The sequence below is a fragment of the Emydura macquarii genome, unplaced genomic scaffold, assembly GCF_026122565.2.
Source record: "Emydura macquarii macquarii isolate MOO-44397 ecotype Brisbane River unplaced genomic scaffold, CSIRO-AGI_Emac_v2 contig_3231, whole genome shotgun sequence".
Taxonomy (NCBI): domain Eukaryota; kingdom Metazoa; phylum Chordata; order Testudines; family Chelidae; genus Emydura; species Emydura macquarii.
In genome coordinates this window covers 505,127-530,259 of record NW_027133368.1, presented here as the reverse complement: position 1 = coordinate 530,259, position 25,133 = coordinate 505,127, and the positions used below count along the sequence as shown (strand labels likewise).

The following is a 25,133-nucleotide window of genomic DNA, read 5'->3' as shown; positions in this document are numbered from 1 at the left end:
CCCGGGAGCCCCGGCCGAGCTGCTGCTCCCCACCCAGCGGGCTCTGTGCCGGGGAGAGACTAGCCCAGGGCGGACTTTCTCCGGCGCCTGGAACCAGCCCCGGCTCTGCCGACCCCAGCTCCCGAGCCGGAGGCTGCAGGTGAGGGGAGCCCCGGGGAACGTGCCGGGGCCGGGCAGGAAAGTGACTCTGCCCCCACGGCCCCTCCTCGCCCCATCTCTGCTCCTGGGGCTCTGCGGGTCACGGAGCTCCTGCCCCCCCCCGGACACAGCCGGGCTTTGCTGCCCTTAGCGCCGGCAGGGGCTGATCCAGCCCCGGGAAGGGGCCAGGGAGCGAGTCTCCCGGCCGGAGGGGAGGAGGGGGCAGGAGGAGGCTGGCAGGGGCAGAGGGGCGATGAGCGGGGAGGGAGGTTCCCGGCTCCCGGCCCTGCCCAGCCCCAGTCACTGCAGCCCCGGGGCAGATTGACTGTCCGGGCCCAGGTGAGGAGCGGAGCGAGGAGAAGCCGGTTCCTGCCCCTGCCTGGTCCCGGCGCTGCTGGGAACGTGCTGCCCCGGGGCAGTGCCGGGGGATCCCGCAGAGCCGCCCCGGGATTCTGCCCTGGGGTCAGGGACTGACGGGGCGTTAACCTCTCGGGAGTTTAGTCCTGGTGGGAGGGGCCGGGGCTGTGCTGGAATAAAGTGACCCAGGGGTTTTCCCAGCATCTAGTGCCTCTGTCTGCAGGGAAAGGAGCTGGGGGAATCGGGGTGTGAAATGGACCAAAACCCCTCCCGAAATCATCCCCATTACCCAGCTCCCCCAGGCTTCAGTGGAGGGGTGCCAGAATCCCAGCTTGCACCCAGATCTGAACTGCAGTGAATCTGGGGCTGGGGGGTTCAGATTTGTTGCTTCTGTATGGAGCCAATTTTCTGCCTCCCCAGGACTGGCTTTACATGGCAGCCATTGCCTCTTAGGAGCCTCCCCTTTCTCCTGCAGTTCTAGCTGCCTACCTCCACAGCCTCCTGCTGCATCCCAAGTGCCAGCCCTCGGCCCTGCCATATGCACCAGTGCCTGAGCTGCTGCCACGGATCCACGGGATCAGCGCTGTGCCCCAGCGTCTGAACAGCATCCCCTTCAGTGGGCCCGACCCCCAAGGGGTCCCATTCTTCTGCAAGGGGAGCCCACGTGGCCTTACCGCTCCTGGAGGGAGACCCTGGGCTCCAGCCCTCCTGCTTCACCCCGTGTGCTCTGCCTGGCGAGTCCAATGGGGCAGAGACCCACCTGCCCTGCAAGGACCAGTGCAGCTGAGCCAGGAGTTACAGCGACACCCAGCACCTTGCAGAGCAGAGCAGAGTTTATTCATCAGCTGGGACCCAGTTTGGTGAAGCCCTGAGATTAGCAGGGAGAAGCAAAGGTTACGGCATCATCTGTCCCAGTCAAACCAGAGCAATCCACCAGCCAGGCTGTGCTGAATCCCATTTTCAGGCTCTGCCTCTCTCTGGCTTCCATAGTCAATCTCAGCAGAGAGCTTCTCCCAGCGCCCACACTCAATGCCCTGCTGGTCACCTCCGAGTCCTGTGTTCTCCAGGCAGGGCCATGCTGTGCGGCTGGGGAAAGCACCTTCCCCTGGGTGGCTGGTTGCGGGGGTGTCAGTGTGCTGTCCACTGGGGTTTTTCCGTTGTCGTCTGACATTTTCCATTGCTGTGGTCGGTCTTTTAATGACTCCTTCTGTCCACGCAGACAGCTCAGTGACATACCCACGCGCACCTGAGTCTTGTGGTCCACCCTGAGAGGAAACTTAATTCCCTCCCCGCCACTGGGCAGCAATGCAAAGTGCAGAGGGAAACCGAGTCGCAAACATCTTACAGAAAATCCCCACTTGGTCACAGTCAGTGTGTGCATTCCCCCATTGCCACATCCCAGCATAGCAGCTGGGGCTGATTTGCCCCCGTGTGAGACAAACGCTGCGCAAAGGATCAGACGAGGGGAAGCGGAGGAGGCAGCAGTTTGGCAGAGAGGGGTTGGTGTGGTTGTGAGGATCGCTCCTCGCAGAGGGGAGCTGTGATTGAGCTGGGCGGGGGATCGTGGCTGGGGCAGCACGTTCTGACTGGGGGTCTCTGGCTGTTTCAGGAGCCAGTGACCTGTGAAGGAGGTGGCTGAGTGTTTCACCCAGGGGCAGATTTCATCACAGGGCCCACTGCAGCGACACCATGCAGGAGAACTATGAAAACGTCATCTCGCTGGGTAAGGATCCCTCCCTCACTGCTTTCCAGGAGGTATGGGAAGTGCCTGAGTCGGCTTCTGCTCAGGCTCCTGGGACGTCAGGGGGATCCGCCCCATTGTCCCCAGAATCTGGGTGGGAGAGACGCTCCGCATGTCCCTCCCCGTGAGGACCGGAAACAAAGGAAAGGGTAGAGCAGCCATAGCCCGTACGGCAACAACCAAATAGCGGTGCATTTGTGCGGATATTGGTGGCTGAGAACGTTCGAGCATCGCGTGAGCCTGGCTTTCCTCTCCCACCCCCTGGTTTAACTGCACTTGACATCATAGAATCATAAAACCATAGAGTTAGACGGGACCCCAAGGGTCATCTAGCCTAACCCCCTGCCAAGATGAGGGATTTGTTGTGTCTAAACCCTCCAGGACAGGGGGCTATCCAGCCTCCTTTCGAACACCTCCAGTGAGGGAGCATCCACAGCCTCCCTACACAGCCTGTGGCGTTGTCCTACTGTTCTTACAGTTGGGAAGTTTTTCCTGAGATTTAATCTAAATCTGCTGTGCTGGAGTTTGACCCCATTGCCTCTTGTCCTGCCGTCTGTGGCAAGAGAGAAGAACTTTTCTCTCTCTCATTTTTATAGCAGCCTTTCAACTATTTGAAGACTGTTATCATGTCCCCCCACATCCATGACTGCTGTCCTATCACAGGGTCTGATCTGTGCCCCCAGCTTCTCACCAGTCCCCTAGGGGTGACCCAGTTAGTGGTGACCTGAACAAGGGCAGGGCTATGGCCTCCAACGCTCCCAGGTTGAGCCGTCGGCACCAGCGATTCCTGTCTCTCTCTGGCTTCCTGCAGGGAATCCCACTGAGCCACGCTCCTTCAGGAGGCCTGTCCTTTGCCCTGCTCCCAGGGAGTATTTACAGCAGCCTTTGCAAGCCAAGGGAACCATTAGTCCCCTGGCTACCAAATCTGGATGTCCTTAGGGCTGTAGAGAGAGCTGTGTGCATCCTGACCAAATCCAGTGTCATAATGAGCCAGCCAAGCTGTGATAGACCCCATCCCTGGCTTCTGTTGGTTGGTCAGTGGTTGGGGCATCTCTCTGTCTTGCTGGACCCTCTGTTGATTTGTCCCGCTCTTTACTGACTGTACTCATTCCCCCCAGCCAGGGAGGTGATACGCACACGCCTGCTGCGCCGTTCCTGGAGTACTATTAACCCTTTTGCACCCAGTGGGTAGTGATGCGACGTACAGTGGGAAATTGAGGCAGGCCTAGTCTTGATAAAAAATATTACAGAAAATTCCCACTTGGGCAGCTTCCTCTCTCGCTCACCCTTGGGGAAATCAGGAGTAAGCCCACTGAAGCCAGGTCCTCCTCTGATGTAAATCAGCATCGTACCTGGCGCTTCAGTGGAGCTGTTGTGAGTCACACCAGCTGGGCGTCTGAAGTTGCATCTGTGTAGCCCCAGACCTGCCTAGGAGCAGCACGACACTTGTCCTGGAGAGGCTGTGATGTAGGCCAAGAACTCCTGTCATCCCTGTGCAGAGGAGCTGACGCACAAAATGGCGGCTGCCCTGGCTCAGGCCTCTAACTGGCCCAGCTGCTTTTCATTAAACCTTCCTTCTCGACAGGGGCTGAGAGCCAGGGGCCTCCTGGAAGACTGTGGCTGTCTGTGACCTTACCCCGGATGCCAACAGTCCCTTTCTCAGCTGCAGATTTTAAACTGTCCAGGTTTAGCAGCTGGAATTTTATGCCGGTGTGAGCAGGCGGAGGGGCTCATTTCAAATACTGCCCAGGGCTTTTTGTACCTACCGCATTATGTTTTATACTACAGAGGCTCAAAATCAGGGCCCTGTCATGGCAGGTGATGCACAGACACACAGAGAGAGGTAGTCTCCTTCCTGAAAAGCTAAATAGACAATTATCATGTGGGGAAACTGAAGCACCAAGCAACAAGGCAGTTTACAGAAGGGGTCAGATGCAGAGCTGGAAATGAGACTCTGCTTTCCTGAATGCCAGGCAAACGCCTTTAAACGTAAGGCTAGCTTGCCTCTCCTCGTCTGCCTTATAAAATCAGGTACTATTTAAAAAAAAAAAAAAAACCACGGGGTTGTTCAATCAGAAGGGGTAGTGGATAGGATTCGGGTGGTATCCCTTGAGATCACAGAGTTTAGGGCTAAATGGGACCATCAAATCACCTCCTCTGATCTCCCCTATATCACAGGTTGCCAAAACCACCCGGCACCCCCACACTAAACCCAGTAACTGAAATGAGACCAGAGTCAATAAGACCATTGATTATTTTTGACAATAATTCCCAAGGATGGATTTCTTTGCTGTTCTCTCCAAGCAGTCCGGCTCTGCTCCCGTGATGTTGCCTGGGCCATCCAATTAAGTGACCTCTTCTCCATGTGTGCAGGGAAGGAGGGAGGTGCAGACAGCCTCAGAGACATATTTCCCCGGCTCCCTGCTGTATGATCTCTCAGCTGCCTCACTTACCAGCCTACAATTTTCATTCCCCCCCCTCACCCTTCCGTGGCTGCAAGAAGGACTCCAGCTCTGTTTCCCTTACTGTACCCCAATTCACTGTCCCTTGCTGTGAAAACTGGAGAGCAAGAGGCAGCTGCTGACAGGTCCTGGCAGGGGAGGGAAGCGGAAAACAGTATCCAGCTGCAGCCAGATGCTGAACTCCAAGCCATCTTGGCAAAAATACCATATTCACGGCCACAGAATCCAGGAGTCCAGATGGCCCCGATTCAGATGCGTGAAGTAACTGAGAGCTCATTTGCTTCCGTCTCTCTGCAAATTCCGAGGGCAACGCTACATCGGTCTGCACTGTCGCGTTTCCGAGGTGCTCTCGCAACTATAAGAAACTAAACACTTATTTTTTATTTCAATGAACGCTGAGATTCTGGAAGCCCAATTCTATGGTAAGGGGGTAAAGTAAAAACTACATCCTGATGAATTTAAGGTTGATAGCACATATCAATAATTTAGGATAAGATACATTACAAGGTTGTTATCCCAAAAACAAGCATTATAAATCCAGGAATTTCAGTTAAGGTTAAACTTAAAAGAAATCCTGCACATGCTTTGAGGTATGGAAATGCAAAGCTAAATCACCCAAACAACCTTAACTCTGCCCTTTTGCAACACCATGAAATACCCACATGCTTATGATGACTCCAGTTTAGTGTTTGTAAGCACTCACAAGTTATTTAAAGGGATACTGCTCAGTTCCTGTGCCCTACAGAAGAAGGGATAAGTAAAGGCAGCTAGCGAATGAAGGCCATTTTAGCAAACTGATGAACAGACTGAGTGGATCCGGTTCTGAGACTGTTTATTTTGGGAATGATGTTAGCCTGACATTACATTTTAGTAGTTGGAGATAGGAAGTAAAACCCTACCTCTTTAAAATCACTGGGTTAAAATTTAAGTTCCTAAATCACTTTTTAAACACCAAAATAAGGCCCGGATTCAGCCAGGTATTTAAGCCTGTGTCTGGTTCTCAGAACGTGAGTAGTTCCATTGCACTCTACTTGTGCTTAAAGTTCGGCACCTACTTAAGTGCTTTGCTGACCTGGGTCCTAAAAGCTGGAACCGGTTTGTTCGGCTGAACTGAGGGCTCACAGCTCTGGGGTCGCCCATTGAAGTCAGGCACTGCGGGGCTGTCGTTGATTATTTTGATAGCTGTGGTTGCTGAGGGGGGTGGACCATTTAGTTGAACAGATCAGGAGCTGGATTAAATAAGGAAAAGGGGTGTCTATCGCTGTGTCCGGGGCCAAGATGCCCACGCTGCACTGCTCTTAAGTACGGCCACTTAACCTGATCCAGTGACTTTTCAGCATCCTGTAGATTTTTGCATGTTGAGCTATCTAGTTCTCGCCAGGCTGAGATCCTACCACACTGAGCTACCAAATCAGTTGTCTATAGCTTCCCCTATTTCCATGATACAGAAAGTTCAGAGTCTCACTTGATCACTGTTGATAAATACCTACCTGAGAAGGAGAATTCTGATAGCAGAGGGCTCCTTAAACCAGCAGACAAAGGCAGGAGGCGATCTAGTGGCTGGAAGCTGAGAACAGATAAGTCCAAATGGAAAATAAGGGACATGTTTTCAGCAGCGAGGGGAATTAACCATTGCAACCAGTGACATAGGGACTGTAGTAGAGTCCCTACTTCTTGGACTCTGTAAATGAAGCATGGCTGTCTGTTAATGGGGACTCTGAAGACTCATATTCAGTTCCCTGCTCTCCTATAGATTTTTCCTAGGGATTTATTCTCTCTCTGCCTTAGTTTCCCATTTGTACAATGGGGATAATAGCAGGGTGTTATCTCACAGGAGTGTTGGGAGGATAAAAGCAGTAAAGCCTGAGGGGTGCTCAGATATTCTGATAATGGGCTATGTAATTACCTTGGCTCTTTCAAAATAAAATGTCTAGCTCAACCACAAGATATGGGCTGGATGCAGGAATCACTGGGAGAGGTTCTCTAGCCTGTGTGATGCAGGAGTCAGATTAAATGAGCATAATGGTCTCTTCTGGCCTTAAAATCATTGATTTTTAAAAAAAAATTAATCTGTCTAATCTAATCACCTGTCTCTATCTCCTCTGCTTATGTCATCTATTTACCTGGGTTTGGGTTTTCACTGTGGTATCTAAGCACGTCTGATGTCTGACTGTGCGTCTGACACCTGTCCAATCCGTGTTTCCCTTAGCGGAGGAGATTGCGATCAGCTGGCCCCGGATAACCGCTTTCGCCGAGTCACACAGGAGGAGAGGATTGGTCTCTGGTAAGCCACTGTGGGTGGGGCAGAAACCCGCCAGTGCATTCTTCACACCACAGAAATGCTCATCAGGGTAAATCGGGGGCGGTCCATGGAGATCACGCCTCATTCACACACCGGGAATCAGCATCAATGAGCCCAGTGGGTTACTCCTGATTTATACACAGACCCCTATAGGCTACCTTCACTTTCCTTCTCCTCAGCGGAGTTTGCTGATGCCCCGGCTCCCTTTCAGGTATAGAGATGGAGTCGGAGCAGGGCCAGCTGGAACCAGCTCAGGTCCAGAACTCCACCGTGGCTGGCCCCAGCGAAGGAGGGATGACCCCCGACCTGCGTCGGCAGCTGGGCCTCATCCTGCAAACCGCCGGACGGAGCCAGGTGGAGAAGATGCTGCGGGAGCTGGTCAGGGAGCAGAGCCAGGAGGGCAAGCGCAAGGCCCGCAAGAAAGCCACAAGGAATGCCAAGGACGGAGGTGAGTGTCACAGGGGAGGGCGGGAGGGAGGTGTCTGGGGTGTGGGGAGCAGCAAGGCTGTGTGTGGGGGCGTTTGTATGTAATGTGTTTTTACGCTCTAGTGGCTGGGCCGACAGAGAAAATAAGGGATCTACTACTACTATAGCTGGGGGAGCTCCCCTTTAGCTCATTTGCACAAGGCCCGTGTTTGTGGAACAGACGGACCTGGGTTCCCAACTCTGTTCCTCCAGCATTGAGATGTGTGTGATTATTAAGTGCTGTAGCCAAGTCCCTGTTTTAAGGACAGATCACGAGCCTGAGTGCTTTGGTGTAGCTCCCTTGACTTCAGTGGATCTGTGCTGATTTAAACCCGCTGAAGATCTGGCCAGAGTTTTGTCTCTGTCTGTAAAATCTCCGTCCTAATCAAGTCAGATGAGCTTGAACATTGGTAGGTGAGTGGGGAAAATTTGAAGGCAATTGATCAAGGGATTTCTGAGATATGGTGCTCTCAAATGAGCCCACGTGGCAAAAAATTAAGCTGTGTCCAAACAGAAAAGTGGCACTGGCGAACTTAAATCGGTTTTCAAACTGGTTTAATTAAACCGATGTGAACTCCTATGCCAATGCTCTTTGGGCTTGTGTGTAAATGGCGTTGTTCTGGAATAGCTTTAAATTCACAGCATCCAAGGCCAGAAGGGACGTGTCATGACCAGGACCAGGGTGGTCCAGCCTCGTGGTGGGAACAATAGTCAGGCTGAGTCAGGTACTGGGAGGTCAGAATCTGAGACGGACCAAACAGCAAACTGAAAGTCAGGCATAAGGCATCAGGCCAGGTCGGGTTACCAGGAAATTGGGGTCAGGCACCAGGTTACAGATAGCAATCGAGTAATGAAGTCAAGGATAAACTGGGGTCAGAAGCCACAATCTAAATCTAAGGACTGTTGCAAGCAGGGTCTGGAGCAGAGAAGGGCAGGCAATCTGTTGTCGCTCAGACAGCTCTCCTCCATGGCTTCCTGGTTTGAGTACTGGTATCGGCCAGTCAGGAGGCTGTGAGGGGCCACCACTCCCATTCTGCTGGGCAGTACTTCCTGCCATGCCCAGCCTCACGAGGTCCTCCGGGAGCCCAGCCTAAGCCTCCCATGTGATTCGGAGGCATCAGCATCCCAAAATCTTCACAGTCCTTTTTCCAGCCCTAGGTTATAACGGGACCACTGTGGTCATCTAGTCTGACCTTCTGTGTAACACAGGCTGGAGAGCTTCCCCAAAACAATTCCCAGAGCGGATTTTTTAGACAAACATCCGGCCAAATTGTCAGTGGTGGAGAACCCATCACGACATTTGATGAATTGGTCCAATGGTTAATTACCGTCCCTATTAAAAATTGACACCTGATTTGTAGTCTGAATAGTCCAGCTTCATTTCCCAGTCTTTGGATCGCATTCTGCCTTTCTCTGCTAGACTGGAGAGTCCGTTCTCAAATATTTGTTCCCCGTGTTGGTAGATCACATCCCACCTTAACCCAAATTAATTTTCAAGAGTAGACAAGCCCTTATTTTCATTTCAGAGTGGCTTATTGGGGTTTAATTTAAACTGATTGTGAATCAAATAAAGATTAACTGGTCTGCCCAGAGGTTTGCACCGGCTTAACTAAATTGGTTTAAATTTACACCTTAAGTTAAATCAGTGGAACTCTCTCATCCCTAGTATGTGGTGGTGGCAAGCTATAAACTAAGGTGAGTCAGGAAGGTGATTGTGAGAGATTTTGGGGGGATGAGGGGAGGGGCAGAGAAGCAAGGGGGGGATTTGGGGAATGAGGAGATTTGGGGGCATGTTATTTAAGGAGACTTGGGGAGTTGTGAGGGGAGGGACAGGGGAACAAGGGGGATTTGTGACCATTTGGGGGGTATGAGGGGCGGGGCAGGGGAACAACAGGAGATTTGGGGTGGATGGGGTAGGGGCACAAAAGGGGGTTTGAGGAGAGTTGAGCAGGGGAGACCAGAGGGAGTGGGGGGGGGGAGGGTTGAGAGGTTACTGACGTGAGGGGGGAATTATTTTATTGGTAGAATTTACATATTTGAGAAGGAGCTGGGAAGAAATGGACGTTTGAGCGGAAGGAGAAGGAAGAAGCTGGTGGCTTTGATGGTGACAGGATTCTAGTACGTTAATCGAATATGCAGATCAGTTCATGACATAGTTTGCATGATGTCTCCCGCTGTCCCGACTGACAGGCTGGCTGCGGGCGGGCCAGGCAGCACGCAGGACTGGGGGTCAGGATTCCTGGATTCTGGCAGAGGGAGGGAAGTGTGGAGGAAGAGGTGTGGGTATAGAGAGAATAGACCAGCACATAGGTTTGGCGTAGCCTCTCTAAAAGGCTGTGTGACAGGGGCGCGAATTGCAGAGGGCACCAAAATACTGCGCTCTGACTGCTCTGGGCTCATGTGAACTAACTGGTACCTAGTCTGCGGTAACGTTGTCCTTTCTGAAACATCAATGCACGGGAGGCGCCTTCTGGTTTGCACCAGGAGAGCCAACCTGGGGCAGTTGGAACGCCTCGCTTTGATGCGCTCTGCCATTCACATCCCTGGAGTCTGCACTGCGGTGCTGTGTAGACAAGCCCTGAGTCCAGGGTGTGTGGAGTAAGACACCCAGGTTCTATTCCCAGCTCTGCTTGAAGTGATCTTGTGCAGACTCAGTTTTTCTAGCTGTAAAATGGGGGGAATGATTGTTACCTCCCCTGGGGTTAAGGTTGCCCTTGGTCAATAAGAGCTCTGAAGCAAGCAGAAATATTAACAGCAGTCAATGACTGACCTCCTAGCCCAGGACCTCTCCCCATAGTTTACAGGCTCCCCTTTAAAGTCGCTTCTCTCTCTCTAGTGGGTCATTCACACCTCCAGTAATCATGGCTCAGAGCTTTGTAGCAGGATTTGGGGGGCTTGTTCTTTGTGCCGCGCTTCTCTTTTGTCTCCACCTCTGCGCAAAGAAGCGTGATGTGAAAGGTGACATTTGACAAACAGGTGGTTGTGGGGGAGCGCTGTCTCTCACGGACCCCTTGGCCAAGTGACTCCAAATTTGTCACAGACTCTGCCCCTGCCCCTGAGCTGGCGTGCCAGTTTTCACGCTGACCGCAGCGTCCATCTGGATTTTAGAGCGGTCTGAAAATTCGTTTTGAATCGAAACCTTGTTGCAGCCATCTTTCACTGTCACCGGAGCATCCAAGTGCCTTTTCTCACCGTCACTCCAAAGCCACTTAGCCTGGAAACTCCACATTTGTGTCAAACCCTTCTGAAAGATGGAAGGTTTGGTTCTCTGGGTGGTCTTGACTAGGGCAATGGGTGGTATGAAGCGAGATGGGGGCAGGGGCTGGGTTTAGGCGGTCCTGAAGGTCAGGAGAAGGCGAGGGGATCAGCGGCGGGCGGGCGCCGTCACAGCTCAAGGCAAGACGAGATGGGAACGAACAGGCTGCGGTAGTCTGACGTGCAGAATAAATGAAGGCAGAACGGGTGATTCTCCCATCAACCCGCCCAGTTGTGTCTTCATCTCACCCAGGTCAGGCTTGTCCCCAACCACTGTTGTATCATCCTGGCAGACGTCACTCACAAGTTCCCACCCACCCTAACTGACCCCCAGCAGTAGCCCCCTCCCCCTGAGAATTCGGATGGATGCTGGAGGCAGATTCGGTCCCCTCTTCTCTCTCCACTGGGGAAGGGCTTAGGGGGAGTCAGCTCCTGATTTTTCAATCTCCCCGACAGCTCCCCGGGCGAATTCCCCCTTGGCTGATCTCCCTTCCCCTCCGTGCAGGCAATGACTTGTGTCTGGATTCTCCAGCAGGTGACGGGGCAGTGAGTGAGAACGAGGAAGACCACCCCCCGCAGGAAGGCTCTGAGAAGGCGGAGTCACCCGAGGCGTTACCAGGGAAAGCCGAGGGCCCGGATCAGGGTAAAGCCAGCGGGAGCCAGTGCCGGTCGGAAGAGCAGCAACAGCAGCAGAAGAGCCCCGCGACGGGCAAGCAAGAGGGCAAAGCCGCTCGCCGGGCCGGCCTCAAGAAGGGGAAAGAGTCCACGTCGTCGCAGCCGCCTCCGCCGCAGCGGGGGCCGGGCGTCTGCACCGAGTGCGGGAAGGGCTGCGGCCGCTTAGCGCAGCGGGTCCAGACGCCGGAGAAGCCGCACCAGTGCGGGGAGTGCGGGCGCTGCTTCCGCCAGCGCTCCGTCCTGGCCAAGCACCAGAAGATCCACACGGGCGAGAAGCCCTACCGCTGCGGCGACTGCGGCAAGTGCTTCAGCCGCGGCTCCAACCTGACGCAGCACCAGCGCATCCACACCGGCGAGCGCCCCTTCCACTGCGCCGACTGCAGCAAGAGCTTCATCCAGAAGTCGGACCTGGAGCGGCACCAGCGCGTCCACACCGGCGAGCGCCCCTACCAGTGCGGCCAATGCGGGAAGTGCTTCAGCGTCAGCTCCCACCTGGACCGGCACCGGCGCACCCACCTGGGGGAGCAGCGCCGCCCCCACAGCTGCGGAGGAGGCAAGGCCTGCGGAGGAGGCAAGGGCTGCGGCGGCGGCGGCCTGGCGGCCCGGCACCGGGCCTGCCAGGCCGAGGAGGACGAGGCAGAGGCGGCGGCGGCGGCGGCGGCCGCCCACCAGTGTCCCGAGTGCGGGAAGTGCTTTGCCCAGCGGGCCTCGCTGTCCAAGCACCGCAAGACCCACAGCGGGGAGCGGCCCTACCAGTGCGGCGACTGTGGCAAGCGCTTCAGCCGCAGCTCCAACCTGACGCAGCACCAGCGCATCCACACCGGCGAGCGCCCCTTCCAGTGCGCCGACTGCGGCAAGAGCTTCATCCAGCGCTCCGACCTGGAGCGGCACCAGCGCGTCCACACCGGCGAGCGCCCCTACACCTGCCCCGACTGCGGCAAGAGCTTCAGCGTCAGCTCCCACCTGGACCGGCACCAGAAGATCCACGCGGCCGAGCAGGCCTCCTACCGCTGCCCCGAGCACCTCAAGGGCTTCCTGGCCGCCCACCAGCACGGCAAACTCTTCAAGTGCTCCGACTGCGGGCGCTGCTTCGGCCAGAGCGCAGCGCTGATCAAGCACCAGCGGGTCCACGCCGGCGAGAGGCCCCACCAGTGCACGGACTGCGGGAAGAGCTACATGGCCTGCGGCACCGGCTCTAAAGCCCAGGCGGCGGCCGGGGGGAAGCCGCACAAATGCACCGACTGCGGGAAGAGCCTGGGCAGCATCTCGTCCCCGGTGCTGCACCCCCGGCTGCGCGCCCAGCAGTGCATGGACTGCGGGAAGAGCCTGGTGGCGGGCAAGCCCCCCCCGCCGCCGGCCGAGAAGCCGTTCAAGTGCACGGACTGCGGGAAGGGCTTCGGGCAGCGCTCGGCGCTGGTGAAGCACCAGCGCATCCACACGGGCGAGAAGCCCTACGCCTGCTCCGACTGCGGCAAGAGCTTCATCCAGAAGTCGGACCTGACCATCCACCGGCGCATGCACACCGGGGAGAAGCCCTACCGCTGCCCCGAGTGCGGGAAGTGCTTCAGCGTCAGCTCCAACCTCATCACGCACCAGCGCACCCACCTGGGCGAGAAGCCCTACCAGTGCTCCGAGTGCGGCAAGAGCTTCATCCAGCGCTCGGAGCTCACCATCCACCAGCGCGTCCACACCGGCGAGAAGCCCTACAAGTGCCCCGAGTGCGGGAAGTGCTTCAGCCGCAGCTCCCACCTCAACCGGCACCAGCGCACCCACGCCGGCGACAAGCCCTCGCTGCTCTCCGCCGCCAAGGCCCCCGCCGCTGCTACCGGCAACCCCCTCCAGGCCTCTTCCGCCTTCTCCTCTGCCTCCTTCTCCTCCCCGCTGGGCGCCTCCTCCGCCCCCATCCCCGCCCTGCCCTCCTTCCCCTCCTCCCCCTCGCCCATCTCCATCCCCTCCCTCTCCAACAACCCACTGGATCTGCCCTGGGCCCTGTCCTTCCCGTCCCGCGCCTTCCCCCACCCTTCTTTCCCCGCCCCTGCTCCGTCTGGGGCCCCGGCCTCATCACTGATAAACTAACTGCCCCTCACAGCCTCTCTGTTCCCCCTCGCACCTCCTAATTCTCGCCTATCTCCCGCCTCACTCCCTATGAATCTTGCCTCTTCCCCCGCTATTCCCCCCAACGACCTCCTAGCACCCCATAACCTCAACTCCCTCTTCTGGTACTCCATGAATCTCGCCTTTCTCTCCAACTCCCCCGTTGTCCCCACTTCCCCCATCACCCAGTGTTGCCAACGCTCTTGCAGTTTCATCATGAGTCTTGTGATATTTGGCATTTTCCCTAAAGCCCCAGCTCCTGGAGTCAGGGGATTTTCATGAGACTCTCAGCTTTCCAATTTCTAATCCTTGTAGTTGCAGAGAAAAGTGAAAAATGTGACCCCTAGAGGCTCAATACCAGAAGATGAATAATCAGAATGCTGAATTTAGTATTTTTAAGCCAACCTCCTGATGGCATTGGGTCCCAGCTCCTGCTTTTTGAAGATCTGGGGCTGGTGATACTGTGATGGGGATGGGGCTATGAAGCTGGTCTGGTCTTTCTCCTTTCCCCAGTCCCCCTCTCCTTTGGCGTTCCCACAATCCACTTCCTCTCTCCGTACCATCCCTTTGGCCTTTCCCTGGACTCTTCTGGCTCCTCCCCTTTCCCCTTCCATGTCCCCTTCTGTGACCCCAATATCTGTACCGGTGGCCCTTCCGGTTCAGCCACACCACATCCTCATTCAGCCGTGCGGCACTGGATCAAATCCCCCTCCCTGGCTCATCACCAGCTTTGACCCCTGTCTTGACAAGGTGTTTGGTGAGCATTCCCCATCTCTGACCCTCTCGGTCTTCGCCCTCTGTGATCCCCACAGAGTCCAACGGCTACAGATCATGGTGCTGTTATAAAAGGAATCTTAGGAAACACAGGCTGGAATGGAAAGGCAGCTAGGCTGAGACTGGATGCATCCTGTGCTGAGAGCAGAAGCAAAGTCCCATGCTCTTCTGGTGAGTGGAATGAACAAATAAATCCCTGCCCTGCAGGGGTTCAGGTGTCCAGAGACACAATGGCCCATCAAGCTGAGTTTTTGATTGTGTGGGCTACTGATGGGCTGGCATCTCCGGACCTGTAGGCCAAGCAGAGATGTGAAGGAAGGTTAGAGTTAGAGCTGGTCAAAATTTGTCACGTTCTGATGAAAAATGATGTTGGCATTTGGAATTTTGATGAAAAAGAAAAGAGAAGAAATTAATTTGCCAACATTCATGGTGAATTTCCCCCTTTTTGGACATCTCTAGAGCATGACAAACATTGTCTTGAATTTCAAAAATTCTGGGCACGTTTTTGAAACGTTTCCTCCCCTTCCACCCTGTTTTTTGAGAGGCTTTAGTTAGGATCATCACTGGGAAGTTAGGGAACAGTTCTCACTCACCCTAATTTCAGGTGGCTAATCCCATATTTCTGCTTCCATCTTGGATCAATTACTGTCTCTGACGGCTCTTGCGACTTTCTTTCCAAGTCTGTTTCGACTGACCTTTTAAAAAAATTTTTTTTGTAACCTTGTAAATAGCCCGGTGATAGTTTTAGACTCTGTAAATATTTTTTTAAGATCTATTTTCCTGTTACTCGTAGAGGAGAATGCTGTGTTTTAAACACCTGCTGTACTATAATGAAAAGAGAGGGGGGCTGGGAAGATCGATCTTGACTTGGCCACCCTCCCAACACACTACCTGATACCCAAAGAGAGATTTCCCCTTCGGCCCTGGACTATTTAAGATACTAACGAGTCAGTTTGGTAGCAGCAGATACTTGAGGCTACTTAAATCCCTATTTAGGCTGGCATAGCCAAAGGCCTGATTCCCACTGAAATGGCCAAGTGTCCAGTGTCTCCCAAAGCACCCACGCATTTGGCAACCCCTCTCATGTATTCCCCCATCCCAGCTGGAATTTCATGCACCCCCCACAAGTGTTTGTCTTCAGCTCTTTTTTTCTGCCACGTGGGAGCAGGCCAGGTATCTCCCTTGGACTGGGTCCCAGCGGGGAAGGAACGCATGGGAAAAGCAGAAGGCAGCAGCAGTGAGCCTGGCTGGTAGGGATGGAACATGAGGGGGTTCCCTACGAGCCCCATGATCTCCAGACCGCAGCCCTGACACTCTAGCATCCATTCCTCCCGGCGCCCACCCAGTCACCCCAGCAATCCCGGCACCTTTCAGACAGGACCGAGACACTCTCTCCAGCACTCAACAGCCCACCCATCTGCCTGCAGCTGCCATGACTTGTGCAGCCCCACATCCTGCCCCATCATTGCTGGGGGGCACAGTGGTGCTGGCCAGGAGCTGCAGTTTTTGATGACATGCAAAATGTTTGCAAGCATGCAAATTAACTCATTAGCGAGCCAAGGTGGGCGAGGTAATATCTTTTAGGGGACTAATTTCTGTTGGTGAGAGAGACAAGCTGTCAAGCTACATTGAGCTTTTCTTCAGGTCTGGGAAACTTAGCCCTGGTCTACACTACAGAATTACTTTGATATAACTATGTCACTCAGGGATAATCCACACCCCGGAGCAACATAATTATACCGACCAGACAAACTCTATGCTCTCGAACTCACACAGGAAAATGATAAAAGACAAAAACTCTCTGTCATCTATGGGTGAACATTTTTCACAAAGCAGTCGCTCCATAGCTGATCTCGGTCTTTGTCCTCAAAGGAAACCTGCACAACACTTTCAAAAGAAATTTTAAATTCATAACTTTGCTAGACACTAAAAATCATGGTCTTAATAAAGACACTGGGTTTTTATTTTATTTCAACAATCTGTAATCTACAAACCCCCTTTTTTGTCCTGTGACTATGGGGGTGTTAACAGGCTACTTCCCCTTCAATGTTCTCTTAAAATAAGTGCTAACTACTTATGCCGAACTGTCTGTTCCATCTTGTGTTTACGCTGAGCCCTGCTCCACACTACAGAATTACTTAGGCATAACTATGGCGTTCAGGGACGTGAATAATCCACACCCCTGAGCGACATAGTTCTATTGACCTGAGCGCCAGTGTAGACATTGCTGTGTTGGTGGAGAGCTCTCGCAGAGGTGGATTAGCTATGCTGGCGAGCTCTCTTCTGTCAGCCTAGAGCGTCTTCATCAAATCGCAACAGTGGCTCTGATGCAGAATTTTAAATGCAGACTTTCCCCGAGTACCTTTCCCAGACCTGAAGAAGAGCTCCGTGTGACTCGAAAGCTTGTCTCTTCCACCGACAGATGTTTGTCCAATAAAAGATATTCCCTCACCCACCTTGTCTTTCTAACATCCTGGGATCAACACAGCTACACCAATCACTGCATTCATCATTCAATCTTTTGAAAACTCCAACCTAAACGGGTGCCCTAATTTTTCAGAGGTGCTGTGTGCCTGGTCCATGACTGGGGCCTCAAACATTACACCCATACAGATGATAGTAAGTAATAATAATAATACTGCTGTTTCTCCTTGACACTGATAGTCTTTATGGCTGCCCAGTGCTCCTGAGAATCAGGCAGCTTTCATTTAGATGCCTTCATATGGATTTAGGGACCATATCTCCAACTGGTGTACACGAGTGTCGTATCATTGACCTGAAGGCAGTGAAAAACTCCAGCTGAAAATTCTGTTTTATTATAGAGGTTTTTATACCACTCTCATCACCACAGCATCTGAGTGCCTTCCAGTAGTGCATTAAACATCTGTCTAACCTCTGACTGACAGTTTAGGCATGGAGGTCTAACAATTTGGGCCTAAATCTATGGTTTTTAACCCTCCCATAAAAAGATTCAGAAAACTGTGCTATGTGGCTGACTAGAGAACCAGGCTTTGGTTAGAATCTTGTGTTGTTTTGAGATGATCCTAGCTTTTTTTTTTTGTGGGTCATGAAAGAGAAGGAAAATGAAATTTGGAATTCCCAAGCACTTACCAATTTGGGTTTTGGCTTGCAGCGTCTGTTTCTGTTCCCTGACAAAATGGGACTAGGCGCTTCAATGTACAAACACCCCACAGCCCAATAAAAAAACAACCCTCCCATGAAGTGTATGAATGGGTTTGCATCATCAGCATGGGAAACTTGGAATGAGAATGCAAGTGTCAGCTGTTCTGAAGTTCTGTTAGAATATTCAGAGCTACTTGGTTCAGAAAGTTCCTTGTTCTTATAGAAACAGACACTTGAAGTGACAGAAGAAATTTTGTATTGTTTTTGGTTTGAAGTTTGATTTCAGGCATAGAGTCAGGAATCACACAGTCAATTAAGCTAATTAAATGACAAAAACTAAACATAGATGTTAAATTATTTGCAGCCTTTAATTTTGTACTAGTATCTTAGGTGCCATGATGATTGGATGCTTTGAAGACAGACTCTTAGACCTGTTACGTAGAAAGATAGGTGGAGCAGACACATGACGTGTGGAATGATGTGGGATATCAAGAAAGAACTGTATCAGGTTTTTTTGGTGGGAGAACAGCGTGTGGTATTGCATCTGGAACTGGAGATGTTACACATGGAGTGGAGCCATTGAGGACCAGAGGCATATCAACGCCAGGAGGAACATAACATTGACACGGAGTGAGATCTGGGGAGCTGGCATTGTCAGGAGGATCCACAGGACTGTCTCAGTCATGAGCAGAGAGACCATTCCAGCAGCTGTTGGTCTTTCACCAGAGGGTGATGGTGACAGATGAAGAATAACCTTCATGGTTTTAAACAGTTATTCTGTAAATGCACTGCTGAAGGATGCTTGATCTGGGTTGGGTTTGTTCTGTGCCTTTGAGAAAATTTGTGAACAGTTGAAATTGAAAGAAGAAACAGGAGTTTTTTACCTGCCACTGCTGTTTCTGGGGGAAGTGAATCAGGCTGCTACTACAAAGAGTGCTTGTTCTACAATGAGAGCTGTTCTCTGGGTGATGGAAGCATGATATGGCTGCGTCTTCCTGCTCAGTAAAGGGGCTGGTACAAATTGCCTGCAGGGTTTCCATGCCAGTGACTTTGAGAAGCCAATGAAGGCGTCTAGAAAAACTGTGAGATGTACCTCTTCATGGACAGCTTCTGAGGGCATGGTCACGGGGATCTGAAAGCCGAACCCAGTTGGAAAGGCCGATGGACTGGTAGATCGGTACCGTACCTGCCAAGGTCTCCGTGGTACAGTCAGTCCTTGAGAACCCCAGCCAGTTTCTATGAATTGCTGGTGCTTCCCTTGGGAATGATAAATGTTCCAGCCGTGTTTAAAAGGACGGCCAATAAAGCGTTACCGGGGCTGAATGGGAATACGTTTGTATGTAGCGAGACGTGTTAGATATTCTCAAACCATGGACGAACTCTGTCTATGAGGCTGCTATTGACAGAAACTGACCTGTTGCTGGAGGTATAAATGGGGCATGATGGGGGTTCTAAAGTGGTGAGCCTGCTGGAGTGGGGGTACCAAAAACAGGCCCACTACAAAGGCGGCTTTTCGGGGACTGGGGGTTACTGCTGCAGTACCATTGGGAGAACCAGACACAAAACAGCCTGGACTGAATGGCCTCCACTCAAAGGAGACGGAAGGCTGTACTGAGAGTATCACTGGAAACGTAAGGGGTGTGTTTTCAGCTATGATGGCCTGCGTCTGCTCTCGCTGAAATCAACGGTAAAACTAGGGAGATGGGTCAACAGCACTTGCCGTTGAAAATCCCACCCTCTATTGCCATGCCCTGAAGGGTCAACCCATCCCGCAGCTGGGTCAACTCTCTTCAACCCGTAGGAGAAAGGATAGGGCAGAAATAGAGATGTGATCCAGAAGAGCAAAGAAAAATATCCAGGGTTTGGATAGATTTATAAAGGTCAGGAATAGTTGAGAGGGGAGATGGCATGATGGAGGCAACAAAGGGCACAGTTCATGCCATCCCCATAACACAGCAACCACCTGGTGGAATTGAAAAAGCCACCTATTTAAAGATGATCAAAGAAAAAAAGTAGTTGCTCCCTGTGCGTAATTAACCTGTGGAACTCATTTCCACTAGATATTACAGTGGCAATGGGCTGAGGAGTAAGTGTTTTGTAAAAAGTTTACTCATTAATAGGCTACATTTTCCAAAGTGGCTTAAGACGCCTTTTAAAGTGGTCTGGTTTTCAGAAAGGTGCGGAGCACCCATTCTCTGAAGAGCAGGCCTCTGAAAGGTGTCTCGAGTCATATTTCCAAAAATGGAGACGTCCAAAATCCCGAGTCACTTTAGAAATGTCAGGTCTGCTACGGGTAATGAGCTCTGCCGGTCCACTACCTAGGCTCAAAATGTGGGTGTGTTATAATGCTCCTGCTACCGGGCATGAGCCAGTCACTGACTGATACAGGAGAGGAACAAAATCCCCCCTGCAGCAGGGAACTGTATAAATGCACCTTCCTCTTCAGCAGCTGATGCTGGCCATTGTCAAAGACAGGATACAGGGCAACCTGGAGTCTTGATCCAGTCTAGCAATTCGTCCATTCCCAGGGCCGGGGCAGGTTTTAATTCACTAAAGTGAATGGCAGAGATTGTGATACCTCTGTGTGCAGCGTTACTGGAATACTGTGTCCAGACCAAAAAAACCCTAGTCCTTTAGTTAAACTTTTTCAGCAGCGCTAATGTCAGACTACAAAAGGTGGGCCTGGTAGAATTGCTATTTCAAGATGATACAGACACGTCACACGCCGATGAGTTGCCTCGAAAACGGGGCTGAATGCAGCTCAAGGTTGTTGCCAACTCTTGCGATTTTATCGTAAGTCTTGTGACAATTTGATGTTTTACTTTAAGCCCCAGCCTCTGGAGGCAGGTGATTAGGGGAGAATCTGAGCTTTCATTTCAAACAAACAGTTTCGAGCCCTCATGGTTGCAGAGAAAAACTTGCAAATGGGACCCAAGCACGACCCTAAAAACTCATAAAGTTAATTAAAAACCCCTACATTTAGTATTTAAAGGGAAAAAAAAAAAACCCTCTTGATTTTTAAGCCAGTCTGATCATTTTGGATCTTGACTCTTGATTTCTTAACATCTTGGGATTGGCAGTGCTGTGTAAACATGTCCTGGGGGATGGGAAACCTAAGCCAGTTGGGCCATGAAAAGGGAGAGATGAAAATGGATGGGCAGGTGACAAATATTTCTGGCCACATGCTCTGCCAAGGAAGTGCACTCTTCCCGTTCTCTTGAGGGGAATAAAGAGGCAGCTAAAGTGTGGTTCTAATTTGGGATAAATTGACTGCAAAATTGTATCAGGTTTATTGTCTCTCAGCGACTCCACTTCAAACCCTCTTGGAGGAGAAGTAGAAAGATCCTGCTTTTGCCAGCCCTGCAAACTCAGCCTGGGACTGTAGAGCTGGGCTCTTTCTGTATCATCAACACTGACACTGAGTCCGCAACTGGAGTCAGCTCTGGAGATGATGCACGAGCTAGACTAGAAGCCAGCTCCTTCTCTGTGCGGTGGGGAGACAGCAGCTTGTCTGGAGGAGACTGGGCGCAGGGCCGGGAATGGGGCAGCCCTGAGTTCCAGTCCTCACTCTGCTGGAGAATGGTGTGGAGTTAGTCATTGTTGCCTTTTTAGTGCCTCGGTTTCCTCATCTGTAAACTGGGGGTAATAACAGTGCTTCCCACCCACCTTGCATTGGCGCTGTGAGGGTGAATTGCGTAACGTCTGCTCTGCGCTTTGAGCAGGTAAATCACTGTATCCCTGCTGAGTCGTGTTATGACCGGGAGAACATACTCAATATCAAACTATTAAGAAGGGTCCTGTTTAAACTCTGTCTAACCCTTCTTATCGTAGCATCTCACGCGCCCCTGTGAGCTAGGGAAGGATTAACCAGCTGGATCTGAGGCACAGAGACACTACAGGGCAGACACACTATGTTACCCCCCTCTAGCTATCCCAGCAGAGCCCCCGTACCGGAGATCCAGCTGTTTTCCTGGTATAGTTAAACCACCTTCCCAAAGGACATCAGCTATACCAGCCAAAGGGCTCTCTGACCAGTACAAACTGTGGCTACATGCTGGATGAGGATGTGATTTTGTCACATGCCCAACTAACAAAGCTGTGCTGGAAAAGACTTTGTCGCATAGACCTGGCCTAAGTGATTTATCTGAGGTCACACAGAAAGGCTGTGGCAGAAGAGGGACTTAAACTGAGAGCTCATGAGTTCTAAACCAGTGCCCTAACCACTAGGCCAGCCTTCCTTCCTGAAAAGTTGCTCTGCAGAGAGAAACCACTCGGAGGTTTGTCTGGGCAGCATCTTGGCTGAAAGAATATCCTGGCTGAGGGTTTGTCTATGAGGAGAAATGACCAGCGTAGCTATCACGCAATAACTATTGTGCGACAGCTATTCGAGAATAACACTCCCGTGTGGACACGCTATTCTGAAATGAAAAGCGACTTTACGCTGGAATCAGCACTCCGTGTAATTCTCCCGAAAGAAAAACCCATTTTGGAACAGACTGTCCACCTAGGGGAGATAGGATGGAATAGCTAAATTATCCCGGAATAGCTATGCCAGGAAGTCTCTCCCATGCAGACAAGGCCTTAGGAGCTACCCTAATTTCTTTCACGTCTCCCTCCTAGACAGCCGGGGCAGGATAGGCTGCGTATTAGACTGGGTGAGCTACCAGGGATGATGGTATCTCCAGGACACGGGTCCTAAATGCGGAGCTCGTTAAGAAGCAAACTAGTTTCATTTTGATATTCCTGTATTTTACTTATGTGTCTGCTCTTTGGAGTGTTTTTCTGAGTGTTGCTGTTTGTTTTCTAAGCCTGTTTCCATTTTGCTATTCTTTTGTACCCTCTGTAAATAGCCCGGCCGGTAGTGTTAGACCCTGTAAATAAATAAACTCTACCTTTTTATCTGTTTGTCCCCAACCTGGTGGAGGCTGCTTCATTTGAACCCCTTGTGCCATGTAACAGACCTAACGGAGACATCGTTGAGCCCTGGAGAAGCTAAGGCAGTTCCTGCTCTATCAAGACTTGTCAAGACTAGAGGAATTTGCACTGTTGTGACAACAGTGATGCACTGGGGAGCTCGCTGGTTCAATGAGAGCCGCTCTCTGTCCTTTGAAAATATGGGTCTAGGTGACTCAGAGCAAATCAGTGATAGAGAAAGCCAGGATTCCTCATCGCCTTCCCCCAGCTCTATTAACTAGCTCCCATTCCTCCCCCGATCCCAGCAATAGACCCTAGGAGTCCTGACTCCTAGCCCCCATTGCTCTACCCACTAGACTCCACTCCCATCCCAGAGCCAGACCTCAGAAGTGCTGATTCCCAGCCCTGCTGCTCTAACCCATGGTTAGACCCTCTGAATTGGCTACTGTTGGGAGACAGGATACAGGGCTAGATGGATCATTGGTCTGACCCAGCATGGCCGCTCTTACGTTCTGACCCCACTCCCATCCCAGAGCCTGGGACAGTACTCAGCAGTCCTGACTCCTAGCCCCCATTGCTCTACCCACTAGACCCCACTTCCTTTCCAGAGCCAGGGATAAGACCCCAGGAGTCCTGACTCCTCGCTCCCTCGCTGTAACCCACTAGGCCCCACTGCCCTCCCAAAGTTGGGAATAGAACTCCGGAGTCCTGGCTCCCAGGTTGGCATTTTCTTCTAACCATACAGCCTCCCCACACAGAAATCCCCCCAAGCAGGGCTCACCCCACTCTTGTTTGCTCTTAACGCATCTACCCAAACATCCAGCCTTGGGCTCCCCTGTGCTGGAAACTCTTGGCTGTGTCTGATTCAGGAAATCCTCCTTTTGCCCCATGGATGGACAAAGAGGGAGGGACCCTTTGCTTTTCAAACACACCGGCACTTTATCCGTCTCCAGGGCTGGGGGTAAGCCCTTCGCCGCAGGGGATGGGAAGTCCTGTTTGCCATCCGAGCTGCTGGGTGCCCCATCTAGGGGACATGACTGAGAATATCTCACTGCAAGAGCTGCACACACCGCCTCCTAGTGAGAAATTGGTAATCAGCTGCGGGCTGCCTTTGGGAAGGCGTTCTGGTTGCTGCCGGCCTGCCTCCAAGACAAGGCTGTGTGTGCTGTCTGCCTGGAGCATTAAGAGCTGATCATTTTAGACATTGGCCACATCTGCTGCTCCGGCATCAGCCGGTGCTGGGGGGAGTGGGAGACAAATGTCCCCTGCCCCTCAGTGCAGAGAAATTGCTCAGCAGAGACACCAGAGGCCCAACAGGCAGGCAGCAAATACAAAAGAGCTGGTGAAACAATAGTCATCAGCGAAAGAACCTGAGGGGAGAGTGTAAGAGAGAGACACAGGGAGTGTTTGAAGCTGTTCTCCGAGGAGGTTCAAGAAGCCCCCATCAGCATCGTCTGCAGGGATCCTGGGATCACAGGGCTTGCACCGCAGCCCCCAGCAGGAGTTTGCCCAGGACCACAGAGTGGTAAGGAATGACCCGTTGTGTGGCGCTTCCAGTGTGTGACTTCAACCGGATCTCCGGAGGGCCTGACCCTGCCTGGGCCGCAGTTACAGTGATGCCTTGTTGTGCAGTGCGGCCTGGCAGCTCCGTTACAAAAACAAGCACACGCAGGATCTGTGTGCAGATGTACGGGCCGAGTCCCCACTTGTTCCCCGTGCTATAAATCAGGAGTGGGGCTGCTTCCCCTCTCATTCGCCCCAGTGTAAACCAAAGGGAGCTGGATCTGCAAGCTGAAACAAACCTTTTCCGTTTGAAACAAAACACAAGTTGTTCGAATTTTTGTGTGTGTGTGTGGATTATTTTAAACGGAAACATTTGAAACAAACCCGAAGTGTGCATTGTGTTTCAAACTGGGTTTTTCATTTAAAAAAAAATGGCCACAACAAATTTCAAACTAAAATGAAAAATTTTTTCATTGCATTTGAAATTCTTGGTGAACGGGCATTTGGAGTTTTGGACCAGTCCTAGCATTTAATTACATCAGTGGCCTTTTATGATGGAGACAAGGTCGTGGCTCCCTTGATGAAGGCTTTGAGCTGTTGGGTTCTTGAATCTATACAGAATCTCCTTGAAGACTGGAGCCATCGGGGAGTTCTTGGGCATCTCCTCCAACAGAACGATCAGAGGACAACTCGGCAAGAGCCTCCAAGAGTAATCCACCGGCTCCTGTGGAGATTTCCATTGGAAGAGGTGATCCATGCCTATGTACGTATCACCATTAGCGCTGCAATACTGCTAACCCCAAGCATTCAAAACTCATGAGCCAGGTCCCCCCAAAATCATGAAATTGGCTTAAAGACCAAGACATTTGCAAAATAATAAATGTTGGGTTCTGTTTATTTGCCTGTAATGGTTGTGCTGCGAAGCCTTTTTTCTGGCCCCTACACAGCACGAAACTCACTGCTTTCCTAAAGATTTAGCTGCTCAGCTGGTCACATGACATCTTCAGGGAGGATGTGAATGGGAAAGGGGCTTAAAAAAACACCAAATGTCATGAGACTTGTGATAAAAATTGAGCCTTGGCAAGATGAAGTGGTTGGAAGTTTATATGAAAAACTTTTGGGAATGCAGCTCAGGTCTTTCCCAGTCAGCAGAAAAATTGTGAAGGTTAAAGGCGACACCAGACAAATACGCTTTGCCAAACTCTAGAAATTTACCAGTTGCAATCTTGACACTGGAAAAATCAGGCTTTGGTTCTCTTTATCATATTTCTTAGGTCTGATCACATCATTTTTGTATGGGTTTTACTACTTCGGTTAGGAGTATGATTTT

General features: G+C 51.8%; 1 protein-coding gene across 1 annotated transcript; it reads left to right on the top strand.

Annotated features, from left to right (window-relative positions):
• LOC137142526 (zinc finger protein 665-like) lies at positions 1–20,858 on the top strand. Its single transcript, XM_067531933.1, has 5 exons — positions 1–139; positions 2,105–2,218; positions 6,908–6,982; positions 7,212–7,448; positions 11,253–20,858. The coding sequence occupies exons 2-5, from the start codon at positions 2,185–2,187 to the stop codon at positions 13,469–13,471; spliced, it is 2,565 nt and encodes an 854-aa protein (XP_067388034.1). The 5' UTR covers positions 1–139; positions 2,105–2,184; the 3' UTR covers positions 13,472–20,858.
• Positions 20,859–25,133: the final 4,275 nt, after the last annotated feature.